Source organism: Aethalodelphis obliquidens, unplaced genomic scaffold, assembly GCF_003676395.1.
Source record: "Aethalodelphis obliquidens isolate GAN/ISIS:26980383/991018 unplaced genomic scaffold, ASM367639v1 scaffold130, whole genome shotgun sequence".
Lineage (NCBI taxonomy): Eukaryota > Metazoa > Chordata > Mammalia > Artiodactyla > Delphinidae > Aethalodelphis > Aethalodelphis obliquidens.
The window spans coordinates 652,700-669,681 of NW_020838074.1; the positions used below are offsets into that span (position 1 = coordinate 652,700).

Consider the following 16,982-nt stretch of genomic DNA (forward strand, 5'->3'; position numbering starts at 1 on the left):
ATTCCCTGGCAGGAGATTTTGGAATAACAAAATGGCTGTAACTTTCCACGGGGGACTGGATATTTGCACTCATTAGATAAGGAAAAGAGAAGAATCTAAACTCAAGGATGTGCTTACCTCATTCGGCGGTCTTATAAAAGCATACGCCGAAAGCCTGTTACCCTCTCCCTCTGTTGAAAGTGAAAAGCTTCCTGGCAGCGGAGAGTGAAAACCTTTGAATTCATCACTTAGAGTAGCAAAGAGAACGTGGGGTCTAGAGGTAGACAGGTTGGACTTTAATTACCCCTGGACTAGATGGCCTTGCAGGGGAGTAAGTTCACTTCCGGAGCCTCATTGTTTGTCTGTAAAGTTGAGATGAATTTTGATAGTGTCAAGGAAGCAATATATAAAGTTCTTAAATGGAAGAAAGGACTTTTTTTTCCCCATATCAACTGGGAAATTTCCTGTGAGAACAAAAAGTGAAGCAGCTGAATATGACTTTCCTGTATCTTTCTTTTTTTTTTTTACTTTCTCACTTTCTGTGTTATTCTAGGTCCTCCAACAAGTAAATGCCAAGACAGGATTAAATGCCTGTGGGAGGAGGTGGGGAGGCAAGGCTGGGCTAGCTGTCAGATTTCAGTGTGGGTCTGACTCCAAGTGAAGGAGAGAGGAAGGAAGGAAGCAGGTAGGTTGGGTGAAGGTCTCTGAGAGCACAGCACGGTCTGAGGAAGGTTTGGCAGGGCCGTCAGGGAGTTCTGAAGCCAGAGTCATCTGTCAGAGGATCCCGGTGTCTCCTAGGAATGGGCTTCCTCAGGATCTCCGCACACTGGTCATTGTCTGGGGGCAGGGCCCCTGTGCGCACGTAATGATGGATTTCAGAATGCAGCAGCCGGGGGGCCCTTGGTTAGTTAAACTTCCTGTAATTGGAGGTCTGTGGGGCACCTTCTTGTAATAACATCTTCTCTTCTCCAGAAATTTTTTACTAGCCAATATATGAAGCAGAACCTTCTTTCAAGTGAAGCTACTCTCTACATCTCATGACTTTTTAATTACCTTGGAGTAACGAATTCATTTTTAAAAGAGAAGAAAAAGGGGAGGGAAGGGGAGACTGCTGGGGTAGGGAAAGGCATGGAGAGAGACAGGTTAATAAACTAAGTCAGAGGCCTCTTAAAAGGCTCAACAGTGCCCTGAGTGTCCTTTGTAGGTACGGAGGGGACAAAGAGTAAGAGAAAGAAGTGATACCCCAATTCTGTATATGTATGGCAAAATGCCAGACAGCTGCCCCAAGGGCACCAGTCTGCTCCACTAGGTGCTCTGCCAGACCCACTCATATTTTTACCCCCGTTTCTTTATATTTATGGAGCTAGTGAGGAGGTAGATCTTGTCTCCCTGAGCCTCACTCATTGGCCTCAATGCTGGTACTGTTTGTGCTCCCAGTGATACCAGTGAGGCCCTGCCTGAGCCTGGGCTTCAGATGCAAGGAGCCTGAAGACCAGCCTCGATCAGTCCTGCTGGTCCCCCTGGGCTGTTTGCAGTGAGTACGGCTGTGAAGGGTGCTCTTTCCCTCAGAAGCACTCAGAGAGGTGCTGACAGCTTTAAAGATGTATCCCCTCTTCCTTTCCTCTTCTCTTCCCCGCCTCCACCTCCTTTTCCACTCCCACTTGGACTTGAAATGTCTTCATTTCCTGGCATATGTTGGAGACCATAGCTCATTGAGGATAGTGGGTAGCAAAACTGACAATTTCCTCACATAGCTACCAAGACTCCAAGGCTTATTTCCAAGCACTAAAAAAAAAGTGGTTTTCAGGTGTAACTTGGAGTTGTGTGAGTTTTCTGCGGACTATAATTACCATTCAATAATATGTCTCTGTTTTATGGTTGAAGCCAACTTTGATTTATAATCCTATAAAGGTAGATCAGTAGCTTTTCTTCCTGTTTTCTTTCTCTCGTTAACCTTTTTTTTTCTAAAATTTTTTCCTTAGAAGAATGTTTCCATGTAGAAAAGTGAGGAGGGGGTGATCTCTTTGTGCGTGTGTTTTTTTCTCTACAACATTTGGCAAATGGAGGAGACGTGTAAAACAATGTCAGAGCAAAGAGAAGAATCAAATAGTTTTTAAGACACGCATTGCCTCCCTCTGGGTTACGCTATTCAGATAATACCATGTTGACTCTGAATTGTACCAGAGTACCTGTACGGGTCAGAAAATCAGGAGAACTTGATTCTAGTCTTGACTGGGCTATTAACTAGGGGGACACCTTGCTCAAGAAACTGCACTGCTCTGGGTCTTATTTGAAAGATGGTGGGATAGGAAGGATATTAAGTGTGTGGCAAGGAGGAGTGGAGAGGCTTCAGTTATCAGAGTGTTGGAACATCATTCAGGCATTGAGGAGATTGGGGTAAAATGCTCCAACCACATTTGCCTTAGGTTCTTGAATAACTGATACATTGTTGAGTCCCGTCTACACTCCAAACCCTTTGAGTTATTTTGATAATTTCCTTATCCCTGCATAGATTGAATGGACTCCTGCAAGGATTACTGCAAGACCTTTAAAGGGAGATCTAATGGGATTTTATGGATTTTACTTAAATGGATTTTAATGGGGTTTTCAGAAAAGGAAAATTAGTAAGTAAGTAAGTGAAAAGATGTTTACTATTTTTGGCCAGGATATTCTATACCGATGATGATATCACTTTAAAAAGGAAAGTATTTTCTGCCTGCCGTGGACCCTTCTGAGGTTCCTCAAATTAACACAAGGTTCCCTGGGAGTCTGGTCTCCCCATCCTTCTCCTCATATCTTGCAGAGAAAGAAAAATATTTATTCTGTATTTTTTTTGCCTCATTATTCTTTCTTTTTGATGAATGTATTAGTTGCATTCCTTAGACTTGCAAGGAGGAGTCGTGCCCAGATCAACTTTAACAGAGGCTTATTTCAGGCTAGGTGGAAACATGGGCTGGCACACGATGCTTCCTCTTCCTCAGCGGTGCAGTCTGTTTGAGTGGAAAGTATGCAGCTGGTCCCAAAAACCACCTACCGTTCCTGGGGGTTCAGCCTAGGCTCCGTCTAGGACTTGGTAGTCTCCAGTGAGAGGATGTGAGTGGGTGGAACTGGATCCTTCTCATCGTGGTGCTCAAGGACTAGGCAGGTCTGGCCAGCCCCTCCGTGACACTTGACCTTCCTCATGTGCAGTCGGCTGCTGATCCTGAGCTCCGTCAGTCACGGCTGGGTTAGCAAGGACGGCTCATCAGATGCTCACAGCATGAGCCAAGTCACCCACACTCAGAAAGAACCCTCTCTGGGGCTGCTTTCCTCCGAGGGGGGCAGTGGGTGTGGGCAGCTTCTCAGAGTTTTATGGACTTTTTGGTGCACTGAGTTATTAACTCTTGTGTTAACTTCGAAAATTACATCAGAGCAGCAAGGACTCTTACGAGCAGACTTTCTTTTTCGTTTGTTTGTTTGTTTCTTTGTGGGGTTTTTTGCGGTACGCGGGCCTCTCACTGTTGCGGCCTCTCCCGTTGCGGAGCACAGGCTCCGGACGCGCAGGCTCAGCGGCCATGGCTCACGGGCCCAGCCGCTCCGCGGCACGTGGGATCTTCCCGGACCGGGGCACGAACCCATGTCCCCTGCATGGGCAGGCAGACTCTCAACCACTGCGCCACCAGGGAAGCCCGAGCAGACTTTCTTGATAGTAAGAACATGAGAAAACTGAGGCTCGATTCCCTCAGAAGCAGAGCAGCCTCTGCTGTTAGTCGTCCGGGTGTTTAGTTCACAGTGGCTGTTTATTGAGTAACACCAGGCGTGGGCCTTGGCCAGGGACAGTGCTTAACGGGATCACCACCGGTTGGCTGTCTTTAGTGTCAGGAGACCCTTCCTGTGCCAGGCCTGAGACTCCAGAGGACCATGCTGTACGTGAAAGAGATCCTCCTGGTGGGGATCTCAATGTATACCTTTTCTCTGGTATAGAAGAATGTCTCTCAACCCTAGGGTCACATCCCAGTCACCTGAAATGTTTGTTAAAAGCTACAGATTACAGGGCCTCACGTGAGCTTAGACCCATCATATGAATGACTCCAAAGAGTTGGAGCCCCGGCATCTGGAGTTTTTTAAAAAACATACAAGCCAGACTTTCACTTTTTGGATGGGTGCATTTTTCTCTATTCTTCCTGCTAAAGTACAACTGGAAACCCTGGACATTATCTGTAAAACAAACGTAAAGGTGGGGCAAGGCAGACTGGCTGGGGACGCACGGCATCACGCAGCCGTGAGCTCCCTGAGGTTAGTTTTAATCTCATATATCCCAGACTCGGAGCCGAAGAAGCCTGCAACCTGGATATGGCACAGAACCCCAACAAAGCCTGCTCTCTCTCTAGCCAGAGGAGGGGGGAAGGGACGGCATAGCAAGGCAGAAAACTTCCAGCCAGACAACACAGAAAAACGGGCTCCCCACCACCCAGGCCAGCAAAGACTGTGAGTGGGAAACCTAGATTCCCCCTTTGCCAGGAGTAACAAGGGATTCCAGGCTCTCCAGCTAAGAGGAGTGCAGGGACTTTCACCTCTGCCAGCTGGTAATGAGCCCCCTACCCCCTTTCTCTTCCCTGGGGAGCTGAGTGTGTTCTTCCCCAGGTGTCCTGAACAGCATTGCCCCTGTGACAAAGGCCAGTGAAGGTGGAGCAGAATCCTCTGTCCCTGCACCTACGGGTGGGACCTGAGGGCATGTGGCGGCCGCTTCTCCAACATGTTGGGGTGCTACTGACCTCATCAAGCATCTGGGCTCTCCAGTACTGCGCCAGAATCCTCTCCCCCCACCTTCCTACATCCTCATTCCTGTCCTCATCCCCAGCTGCTAAGGGATCTGTCTCCTTTGTGTTCACAGAAAGTTAGGTTCAAAGCCAGATGAGTATCCTCTTATGGGCGGCTGTAAATGTACTAGTTAGCTTGTCAGTCTTGTGTGCAGCCTTTTCTCCCCCTCTTTAAGGGAGGGAGGCTGGGGTCCACACATCATTTGCATTTGATGGCATCATTCAGTCTCTATGACCCCTTCTCCCTTTTGTGCTCCCTGCCTCTCCTGTTCCTCTGGAGTAATGTATGATCTTTTTTTTTTTCCTTGGTGACTTCTCCACGAAAGTATGATTTAGATTGCAGTCTCCTGAGACCCCTTGGCCCCTGCCTACCCGCTGCACCCGTGAGAGACACTCTCCTAAAGTGCTTGAAGGAAACTGATCAGACCAGATACGTGACATTTTCCACTTGTTCTTTTGGAGCAGTCGACTCCAGGCCTCTTAGAGGGAACAAGGCCAGAAGCAAATGCATGTGTTTGCATAAGCATTAGTAGCTCAATGTGTGCCCTGGTTCTGTAGCCGAGGACAAGCCTAACTTATTCATTTACAGCTTCTTTTATTGCAGAAAAAGGAGTGGACGTGGGATGAGAGCAAGATGCTGGTGATGCAGGACCCTATCTACAGGTAAGAGCCCAGTCCCCAGGGTACACCTGTCCTCTCTGGGAGCCATCTGTTGGGTTGGTGTGTCCAGACAAATTAAAATAAATTTCTCCTTTTTCCCTCCTGAGACCTGTTATTTCTGTAGATGTAAGTACAAGGAGCAAATCTGCTCTATCTTTAAGAAAGAGAGGAACATTCTTCTAATGCTCAGTAGCACTAAGGGAACTGGGAAGGATTTCTGCTTGATGTGTAATGCAAGTCTTTTAGTTGTCACTTGAGACCTTTTCGTTTTGTGCTAGTCTTATTTTAACTGAAATTTGTTTTTCACTATTTTTTTATTTAACTGGAATTTCATAATTGCATATATGTTGATAAAAATGAGAGAACTGGGTTTTCCCATTATGCTATACTTATAATTCCCCACAGTTATCTGTTCTTCCTTTCTGCCCCTTCAGAAACTGAGCATAGATAAGGGGGTTATGATCATTTGGGACAGCAGAAAGTCACATATAAAATCCATAGAAATTGCTTTTACAATGAGACTGGTATTCCTATTCAGATTAGATGACTGCCGTTCATGTGTACTCTCTGGGCAGAGGGATACCTGTTAGCAATACATACAGAAAGCCAGGGCCCTCCTGGGACCCACGCAGGGCCTAGATTCATTTGTGTCATTCTTCTGTCCTAAATCTCCGCTGACCAAGCCCTACCCCACCTCTTACTCCTTCCTGTTTTCTTCACTGGGGGGAAAGGGGTATTAGCTATTCTTTTGGGATTTGGGGGTCGAGATTTAAGTTTTGATTTTGTCTCCTCTCAAATGACTTGCCTCGGTTACCAAAGTGAATTAAGGTTGGCACTCACCTGAGAAGTTGGCATCGTGGTGGCCCTGCTAAGTCAAAAAGTAGCTGCCTGTGAAATGGAATTTCCATTCATTCAAATACGTATACATATATAGAACACTCATCCCAGGTACTGTGCTAGGTAATGTAGTAGATGACGAAAATAAGTTATGGTCCCTTGTTCTCAGGAAGCTTTAGTCTAGTAGGGAAATGGAGTCCTGAACAAATCATTGTGGTACAAGACAGTGTGTCTGACAAAATGGATTTCTTTCTCTGTGTTTCTGTTGTACTTGTGTTTGTTGAAATACTTGTTATAGTTACTGCTACTTCAAAATGAATCTGTCTTTTGCCACTGGGCTGTGAGGCTCTTGCCAGTGAAGCACTGTGTTCAACTCACTTTTGTATTTCTAGCACCAAGCCTGTGTCTGTTCTGTGTGAGGCATTTAGTAAATGTGTGATGGGTGGATGGATAGATGTATTGAATTAATACCTGAAAATTAACGTAAGTGGTATGGTGATTCACAGGAGGGAATAATCACTTTCTACTTGAGTGATAACGAAAGGCTTTAAGAAACAAGTTGTGTCGGAACTGGGCTTGAAGGATGTGAATGGACAAACCTCTATCATTTGCGCTTTGTAAAAGGAAGTGTTTCTTGTTTTTTTGTTTTTGTTTTTATTTTTTTACAGTGGCATCATATCCATACAAAAGCGACCTCTGTGTCATGAACTTTAACCTTGCCTTTTCCTGGTTTGAAAGAAGGAACTTTCCCCAAAGTTTTAGATCCCAAATAAGCTGCTGTTTTTACTTTTTATAACAGCTTTATTGAGGTATAATTGACATATAATTGGCATATTTAAAGTGAATAATTGGGTAAGTTTTGATATATGTGTACACTTCTAGAACCATCACCTCAGTCAGGATACTGAGCATATGTCTCCCCCAGAAGTTTCCTTGTACCCTGTTGTAATCTTTCCCTCTCTCCCTCCCTGCTACATCTCCCTCCTGCCCAAGTCCCCAGGCAACTACTGATCTCCCTTCTGTTAGTAGAGATGAGTTTGTATTTTCTTGAGTTTTGTATAAACAGAGTCATACAGTGTACAGTATACGTATGTACAGTATACTGCCACTGTTTTTTGGTCTGGCTTCTTTCATTTAGCATATTTTAAGATGCGTTCCTTGCCATTGCATATATCAGTAGCTTATCCCTTTTTATTACTAAGTTGTATCCCATTGTATGAGTATAACACAATTTGCTTAGCCATTCACATGTTGATGGACATTGTGGTGGTCTCCAGTTTTTGACTCTTACGGTGAAAACTTCTGTGACTGTTCATATTACAGTCTTCGTATAGACATATGCTTTTATTTTTCTTGGGTAAATACCCAGGAGTAGAATGAATGATTATTTGTTAGGTGTATGCTGAACTATTTTTTTTAAGTGAATTTTAAGTGATTATCTTTTCGGTTGGTGAATCTCGGAGTGATTTTTAAAGTGCGTCTCTTTATTTTTTAAATATTTATTTGGCCACGCCCTGTGGCATGTGGGACCTTAGTTCCCTGACCAGAGATCAAACCTGCTCCCCCTGCAGTGGAAGCGTGGAGTCTTAACCACTGGACCACCAGGAAAGTCCCTGTCGAACTTTTTATGAGACTGCCAAGCTGTTTTCCAAAGCGGTTGTACTGCTAGCGGTGGTTGAGAGTCCCAGTTCCTTCACATCTTCGCCAACATCTAGTATCATCAGTCTTTTCATTTTTAGCCCTGCAAGTATGTGTGATGTAGTATATCCTTGTGGTTTTAATTTGCGTTTTCCTAGTGAGTAATGATGTTGAGCATCTGTCCATCGTATGTGCCATTCATATATCTTTTGTGAAACACCTGTTCAAATCTTTTAGCCCATTTTTAATTGGGGTGTTTTGTTTTCCTTTTATTGAATTTTGAGGGTTCCTGATAAATTTTGGATACATGTCCTTTATCAGATATATGATTTGCAACTATTTTATCCAAGTCTGGCTTGTCTTTATCTTAATAGTGTCCTTTGAAGAAGTTCATATTATCATTTTTTAAAGTGTATGGGTTGTGTTTTGGTGTCATATTTTAAAAATCTTGGCTAACTCAAGGACACAAAGGTTTTCTTTTGTGTTCTCTTCTGGAAGCATTATAGTTTTAGGCTTTATGCTTAGGTGTATGATCTATTTTGATCCAATTTTTTTGATATGGTGTGACGGATATATCAAAGTTCTTTCTGGGGGTTTTTGTTTTGTTTCAGTTTGGGGTTTCTTTGGCAAATGAATGTCCAGTTGTTCCCGCCTCATTTGTTGAAAAGACTATTCTTTCTCCACTGCGGTACCTTTGTTAAAAATCAGTTATCCACATCTGTGTGGTTTATTTCAGAACTCTATTCTGTTCCATTTATCTAATTGTCCGTCTTGACACCAGTACCACAGTGTCTGGATTGCTGTAGCTTAATAACAATCATTGAAATCAGGTAGTCTCACTCTTCCAACTTTGTTCTTTTTCAAAGATTTCTTCCAATTAGTATTAGTATGGTATATCTTTTTCCATTCACTTTTAAGTAGAAAAATGGGTTTTGGTGGGGAGTAGAAAACATCCAAGAAATCTTAAAGTGAATTTTTCTTTGGCCAGCCTCCACGCAGCAGGCTTTCTGGTTGTAGATTTCTTATGGATATCTTCCTAATCTATCAAAATTTAGCAACCTGTGTTTATGAACAAAGGACTGCTGTTCCAGCTTCCTAGATACTTTTTCCCCCTCAAGTATTAAATTGTGGGTGTTTTAGTCTCTGTATGTGTGTATTTGTATATCTATTTGCTATGGGTAGATGAAAGAGGACTTTCTTCTAAACTGTATGTGTCCCATTCTATCATCAATAAGAACATTTATTATCATGATAATATAGTAACATTTACAAATGAGCTTTTTCCTGGGTACAATTATTTTTCTGCCCTTAAGGAACCACTCTAGTTGGATTCAGTAGCACTGCTGAAGAATACGTAGTTGCTATGCCTTTGATGAAACACAGGATTACTGCAGCGTTCACATTAGGAAAACTCCTTTATGGTAAAACATATTCTTCCTAGTCAAAAGAAGGGACTTTGCCGCAGCAGTAATGAAGTTGTTGTTTTTTATTAGGTCAAAATTTCAATTTGAGTCTTTTGTATCTCTCACCTAGAATAATAGAATCATGTTTTTTAAATTGTGATGAAATATATATATATAACATAAAATTTGCTATTTTATCCCCTTTTAAGTATACAAATGAGTGGCCTTAATTACAGTGACAGTGTTGTGCAACCGGCAGTACTGTTTCCAAGATGTTTTCATCACTCTAAACTTTGTACCCATTATGTACAAACTCCTTATTCCCCCTCCCTGAACCCCATGTAACTTTTAAAATCATGAACTTTAAGAGGTTAAAGTGCTGTGGTGAACATCTAGTCCATTTTCCCCTCCATTACAGGATGCCTCTATTTCTCTAAAGTATTTGCTATTATGGTCTTCCTTGTTAAGTGAAGGCAAATGTGTTTGTTTATGTAATTTTCGTCCATGTATCCTAGCTCTCTTCTCTGGAGTTACACATACATAGATCTTATTTTGCTAAAGTTTCTGAAGCCATTCTTTATAATATTTTTTCTAGACTTCCTAATTTCAAAACATCATATTTCTTTGTAATATATGTTGGAATTTAATGCAATATCTCATGCTGTCTTATCAGTGTAAATTATAGAGACACAGTTTTACCCTCATGATATGGAGCTTTGCATTTGTTTTTTAAGAATTAGATCATACTGTATTTTTATTTGTTAAACAAACTGTGTTAGGTCCTAGGTCGTGGTGGATTTATTGTCCAGAATCCTTAGGATATTCACAGTAATTGCTTTCAATCAAGATTTTTTAATCCTTCTTTATTTCTGTAGTTTGCTCTGTTTTACTTTTTAGCCTAAATACAGAACTTTACATATACCATTGTTAAATTAGATATATTTCATTTGAACCCATTATTCATAGTTTTCGGATTCTTATGAATCAGAGTGAATCGGGGAAGCAGGCAGCTATGAGTGTTAACGGCATAAGGAATTTGTTTATAGGATTTAGACCTACACGGTTGTGATAGGAGCTGGGAAGTAAAAGTCCAAAAACGACCAGAGAGGAGTCGTGAGCCAGCCCTGGTGTGTGTTAGACGTCAAGAGTGTCCAGGATGCTAGGTGCGCGTGTGTGCTAGAGTGGAATTGTGAAGGGGCACAGGGGCCAATGTCTGTGAAAGGCATTTGATGGCTTGAAGGTCCTTAATGGCTGCTGCATTTGAGTTGGCAGTGAAGCTTCTGCTGGCAGTCCTGGGTTCACTGTTGTTCAGCAGGGCTGACGGTTAGGAAGGACAGCCAGATATGGGGCACAGAAGAGTGAAGACAAATTGCACCTCACTAGCACCTCCATGTTCATCCTTTCCTGCCTCTAACGAGTGATGACCTTCAGAGCATCATGGCTACTTCATTCTGGCCTCCTAAATCCCCCACACATTTCTCTTGTGAGCAATCCTAAAGTGCAGTTCTACAGGGAAGCGAAGATATACAGTTCTAGCTTAGCTGAGTTCCCCCAGTATAAACCATCACAGCGGGTTCTAGTAACAGGCTAACTATATCCCTCTTTGTTTTCTGTTAAGTGAAACTTTAATCTTTTCATCCAAGTCACTGATAAGGCTGTTGAATAAAATGGGAAAGCTTGGGAAATGTAGACTTCATGTTTTTATTTTCCTTTATTTTCACTTCCTTAGTTAATATGCTTATTTTACCTTTTCTGGTGTAAAGGGCATGCTTATTTTTTTAAAAAAAGTTTAAAAATAGCACTGGAGTGGTTGTACTGTTACAGAAGTCACTGTGCTTTTGAATTTCAGTCTCCCTGCCTTGATGTCTTCTACATTTTAGTCTTATTGGGCACGAATAGAATTAACATATTTGGGTAAAAAAAAGTCTCTAGGACATTTATGTTCTTCATGCTAGGGATCAGATTGTCAGACAAACAAAAATCCTTTTTTTGTGTGGGGGGGTGACCAGAGGAAGTAAATTAATCAACCTGAAGTCTTCAGGAGACAGACTGGAAGTAATTCTCCAGTTTTGAGTATAAACGATCAAACCAGGTAGAACCCCCATAGGGTTTCCAGCCATTCCCCAGAAACGTCATTCATTAACATCCAAGCGGTTGGTGAGATGATTAGAAATCAGAGAAAGTGCATTCTAGTTTTGGCCCCACACATTGAGCTGTGCTTGGATTTTGAGCAGGTCACCGATTGTTCAAGGCTAACTGGGGAAGGGAGGAAAGAATGCATGGAGAGCGGATGTGCACTGCTGGTCACTGTGCTAGGCACTGAGGAAAGCAGTAATTTATCAGTCTGGGTCCAGTGGGGGAACAGAACTCACTCAGTGATTTAAATAGGAGAAGGATTATGAAGAATGACTAAGTCGTAACAAAACAGTAACTTCAAGACGTAAAGAGCAGTCTTAAGAGTCCTCTGGGGCTGAAGGAGAGTACAAAAAGGAGGACCAATCTGGGGAGGAAGACCCCTCTCCTGGGCTGGGGCTCAGATTTCATTGTGGAGGATGTGCTGCAGCATCTGGATGGCAGAGAAGCTCACTGGGTTGCCTAGGCCAGAGTGGTCCCCAGTGGCTTGGAAAACAGGAAGCAACCCTCAGGGGATGGGTGCAGGAGAAGTGCAGCTGGTCGGTGGGCGCACAGAGGGAGTAGGGGTGTCACTGTGGATGGGAGGCTAGGGATGCTCAGAATCTTTGCGGTGGGGGGGGCGCTGTAGGTAGGTGGGACTCACCCAGCCACACTGGGAACGTGAGGTCGCTGAAGATCTATATTCTGGGCCTCGTGGCTGGGACAGACCACCACCAGATGTCCTGCTGATGGGCTCTACAGCAGCTGCAACCAGCAAGAGAAGCCCTTTCCTCCTGCAGTGTCCTTCCATTATACAGAGAAATTCGAATAGCCCGCTTACTGTAAACGGGGGAGTACATAAAAGAATTCTGCCCATTATCACAGAGCATGTATTGAAAGGGCAAGAAATTGATAACTGGTACAAGTGGCGAGCAAAACATAGTTCTTACCCTTAAATCTATAGTCAGATGAGATTTGACGTATGTTTTCCTCAATCCTAACAACAACTCCAAGTGGTAGAATCTGTCATTCCCATTCTTAGGATGAAGAAATTAAACTCAGAGACATTAGATAACTTTTCCACGACCGCGTAACTAGTAAATGTTTGGAGAAATGCCTGCCTCCCGAGCTTTCGTCTTTTCTGTTTTACTACTCCACTCAGTGTCGTCTGCCTCTCAAGACAAACCCACTCATTTATTTGCCTTCATATTATTGTTCTGATCATTTCAAACTGATATATCACAATTCAGGATGTTTTGAAGGACCAAAAAACTAGATTTTAAGGTAGATGAGTTTTCTTTCTTGGGGATTGATAAACCTACTGTGTGATACTTGATGATTTCTTGGGTAGTCAAGCACCCCATGTTGTATGTTTAACTTAATTCATAGTCACGAGTTTAAATGATCAAGCCAGACAAAATTAAGGAAACATGAGTATCCTCAGATGTAGGAAGAGTATCAAATTACAAACAAGGTAAAGAAAAAGAAATTCTTTTTTTTTTTAAGAAATTGATTCTTAAACTCTAGACTCATAGTAATGAAACTACAGAGTGTGGAAGACAATGATTTTAAAAACAATCTGGAGGGGAAAAATATACTGTCTACAAAGGAACACAGGCTGATAGCAAAAATGGAAGACAAAACATAGTGAATTATCTTTAAGAATATGGTGAGTCAAGTTAAGTGCTGAAGCTTAGAAAGTACTCCTTTAATACTTTCTTATTATGACAGTAAGGTAGGAAAAATCCTAGGCAGCATTTCTGAAGACATTTTAAATGGAATTAGTTACTGTCCTAACTTAGGATATATAGATAGAATTACATAATTAGAAGATAGACTATATAGTAATTGGTTACTGTATTGTTCTGTGGAGCCAAAAAACCTCTCTTAGAATTCTTTTTTTTTTTTTTTGCGGTACGCGGGCCTCTCACTGCTGTGGCCCCTCCTGTCGCGGAGCACAGGCTTCGGATGCGCAGGCTCAGCGGCCATGGCTCATGGGCGCAGCCGCTCCACGGCATGTGGGATCTTCCCGGACCGGGGCACGACCCCGCGTCCCCTGCATCGGCAGGCGGACTCTCAACCACTGCGCCACCAGGGAAGCCCTCTCTCAGAATTCTTTAAGATGAGTCTCCAAAATCCATGTTGTCCCTCCGAAATCAGATAGAGACCTCCCAGATACAGTTTTATTTTATGAGCTCCCTTCTTTCAAACCTACACACACCCAAGTCCCCAGCTCAAACCCTGGCATGTGTTCCCTTCACTCCATTGTCACTGGATTATGGAGGGAGGGGCCGAGGTATGAAGGATCAGGGAAGGATGAGCAGACTTGGAGCTGGAGCCAGTTCTTTGCTCTGGTTACATGCATGTCTCATTTGTTCTTTCTGTGATTTACAAGGGACAGGGTGACTGTCTCCATCTTCCCATATTATTTTTCTAAGGATGACTCTCTGCTCCTCCTTCAGCCTCCCATTGTGTGAGTTTCTTGAAGGGCCTCTACTAAGCTGGGAAAACTGATAACCAGGAATCTGGAAGCAGCCCAGCCTATCGACCTCTATCTAACTTCTTTTCATATCATTTCTGGGCCAGCCCATCTGAAGGCTATGAGTGTCCATCACTCTCGTCGTGATGGATGTTTCAGGTAGAGTTGATGTTTTTATTCCCTCTAGCTCCAGAACCTTTCACAGACAGTATCTTTTTATAGATATGCATGAGTAGGAATTACCCAATTTTATGCATGGAGAAGCTTATGAACTAAGAAGGGGAAGGAAAATCATTCATGCTCTCTGGCTTCACTTAGTTCCCCAGCGCTGCTCTGCAGTCCATTATTTGTCCCTGGTAGAAATTCCACTTGCTAAAGTGCCAAGACCTTTTCCACCTGTCAGCTCTGTTGGTACATCTTCACTCTCCTTAGGTGACTCCCATCTTCTGGGAGGTTCCTCAGGTTTCCTCCTCTTCTTCAAACATCTTTGTGTCGCTGCCCTCTGTCGCTCTGTCCCCTCTGCCTCTCTGTGTTTTAGACCCATCTTCGCTTGTTTCTTCAGCACCGTGAGCATTTCTATCCTTCCCCCAACCACTCCACCTCTCACTTTCCCTGGGCTCGCCCTCTCTCCCTAGCAATGTGTTCCGGTCTCTCCTGTCCTGAAGTAATCTCCCTCAGTCCTGATAACCCCATTCAAGGGCACACCTTTTATTAACTCTGGGCTTCCTCCCAAAGCACTGAGCGTGTCCTCACCAGTGCCCGCCATCCTGCGGTTCCTTGTAGTCCGACACTGATTTCCGTCACTTGGTAGAAATTGCTCCCTCCAAGTTTATTGTCTGTGCTCTCCACGTCTCCAGATACAGCAGCATTTCCTAGGTTCTTCTGCAGTGCCACCTCTCCTTCTCCTCTTGAGTCTCCTCTTGTTTCATTTTTCTCTGCCTCCTTCTCTTTTGTTTGCTTTCAAACCTACATAGTTACATGCATTTTTTATCTTTCACCTTTCTTTATCTTTCCTTAAAAGCAAGTTCTGCGCTTTAATCTTTACAGGCTGATAAAGTCCCTTGTGCTTGGGAAGACTCGGTAAACACCTAGGATAGACTGTGAGTCTCCAGCAAGGGATTGCAGACCCATAATTCATTCTCTGGCTCTGTGTCCCATGCTCGTGTTAGCAGGCGCATACAAGACTTTCTTTTCCTCTCTCCTTCCTCCTTGTCTTTGATCCCTTCGACTTCAAGGGCATCATATGCACTGTGTAGAAAGCATCAGGAATGCAGAGACAGGTGAGGCACAGCTCACCTCCTGAGGGCTCACCTCCTCAGGGTCCTCACAGTGACCCCTCCTTTCTGTGACAGTTTTCAGGTAAGGCTCAGGGGAATATGCCTGAGGTGTGAGCTTTAACATGACCAAATAATACATGTTTGTTATTAAAAATAAAGTCGTGACAGAGTTTTATAAAGGAAAAAGTCAAATGCCCTTCCTTCAACATCTGTTCCTTCTAGTACCACTCTGTATGCAAATATAGACACTCAGATGTTTTCTCAAAATCTGATATTCTGTGTCTAGTTCTACCAGGAGCCTGTTTTTCTCTCAGTAATGTATCAAGGACTTGCTTCCACATCCATACTTACAGTCTTCCCATGAGGGCTTTGACTCAGCGTTCCAAAGTGAAAGTGATGTTTTAGGGCAACCAGTGTGGCATGGAATGCAGTGCACCCTAGATGTGAAGAGACTCATGTCAGGGAGGTGAACAAGGGAAAGATTGCCCAGTAATCTGAGGATAATGGGAAGAGTGTCCATATAAAGGGATGTCGTATAAAGACAGCATAGAAAGGGGTCAGTCTGTGAGCTATTGTAACCTTGGGTCATTCAGCCTAGTGACAGTCTGAATATAGAGAGTAAATAAGGGAGAATCCTCTTTCTTGAGGAGTGGGGGGAGAAAACAAATCCCAGTGACTTCAGCTTGAATCTTTGGTAGTTTTACATCTGTTCTCTGCCTCTGGTGGATCCTGCTTGATTATTAAATTCAATCATGACAAAAGGGTGGAAATTTTTGTCATGGTAACACTTAAGCCTAAGCTCCACGAAAGCTGAGACCACACCTGTTTTGTGCACTACTGTATCCCTACTGCCTGGAAGGATCCTTACTATATAGTAGGTGCTCAATAAATACTGCATGTCAAAGCTAGGGCAGGCTTGATTCACTTGTTTGCTGCACTAAAACATTCATTTCAAAAAGGCTGTTAAGCCTACTTATCATCTTGGTGGCCTTATTCTCTGCCCTTCTTGATGGCCAAAAGCACAGCCCAAAGGAGGCATGAAGCCAGCCAGAGAATGAATACGTGTGCACAGCAGAAAACTGAAGACGGCCACCGGCATGATCAAAGTTAAACCTCTGGATCAGTCTCTCTGTGCCAGACCTTAGAGGGCATCTTTTACACTAATAATGATGGAAAATTCAATTAGGCCAAGTTTAGAAAACTTCCCATAATTAAACACTGTCTAGCAGGGAGGGAATTTCCCTGTGGAGGAAGAACCAGGGGAACAGGGAAACCAGGCCTGGTCCCAGTTCTATTACTAAATGACTGCCTAGTTTCAAATTCCATTACTCTGTGCTTCCTGTTCTCCTTGAGTACATAAAGAGAATCAATTTAGAGTTTGTGCAAAGCATCGAAGAGTCTCAGATGGGAAAGTATGTGCAGAGTATCAATAAAACCAGCACTTCTCCCCTTGACTTCTCTTCTTGCTACCAAGTGGACACTTGCCTGGGTGTCCATTGAATGGTCTTGACCTTTTATGGAACACAGACACCTTTGAGAATATGGTGAGAACTGGATTCTCTGCCTAGAAAAATTAATTCTTGTATATACTTGCAAAAGTTTGGTTTTTCTGTCAATTCATGGACCCCATAGTCCTGAGGTTTATCGATTCCAAGGTAAGACCCCTGGTGCCAATAAGCATTATAAACCTCTTTGAATATTTTGCATCTCAAGCTAGGAGGGTTTATAATTGGTAGTCCTACTGTGGGAGGAAAAGTAAACCAGTTTAACTTTTTTAGTAACTTAATGCTTGAACGAT

The 16,982-nt window shown here is 43.2% G+C and overlaps 1 protein-coding gene and 1 long non-coding RNA gene across 2 annotated transcripts in view; one reads left to right on the forward strand and one right to left on the reverse strand.

The window, feature by feature from the left end:
• Positions 1–16,982, forward strand: part of NOS1AP (nitric oxide synthase 1 adaptor protein) — a 76,714-nt gene that overhangs the window by 4,861 nt on the left and 54,871 nt on the right. Inside the window, exon 3 of the mRNA XM_027099236.1 lies at positions 5,383–5,441. Coding sequence (XP_026955037.1) covers positions 5,383–5,441 — 59 coding nt within the window. The remainder of the gene's footprint in view (positions 1–5,382; positions 5,442–16,982) is intronic.
• Positions 9,143–13,402, reverse strand: LOC113616048 (uncharacterized). Its single transcript, XR_003431201.1, has 2 exons — positions 12,093–13,402; positions 9,143–9,442 (listed from the first exon to the last, which is right to left on the reverse strand). It is a non-coding gene; the product is annotated as an uncharacterized LOC113616048 (long non-coding RNA).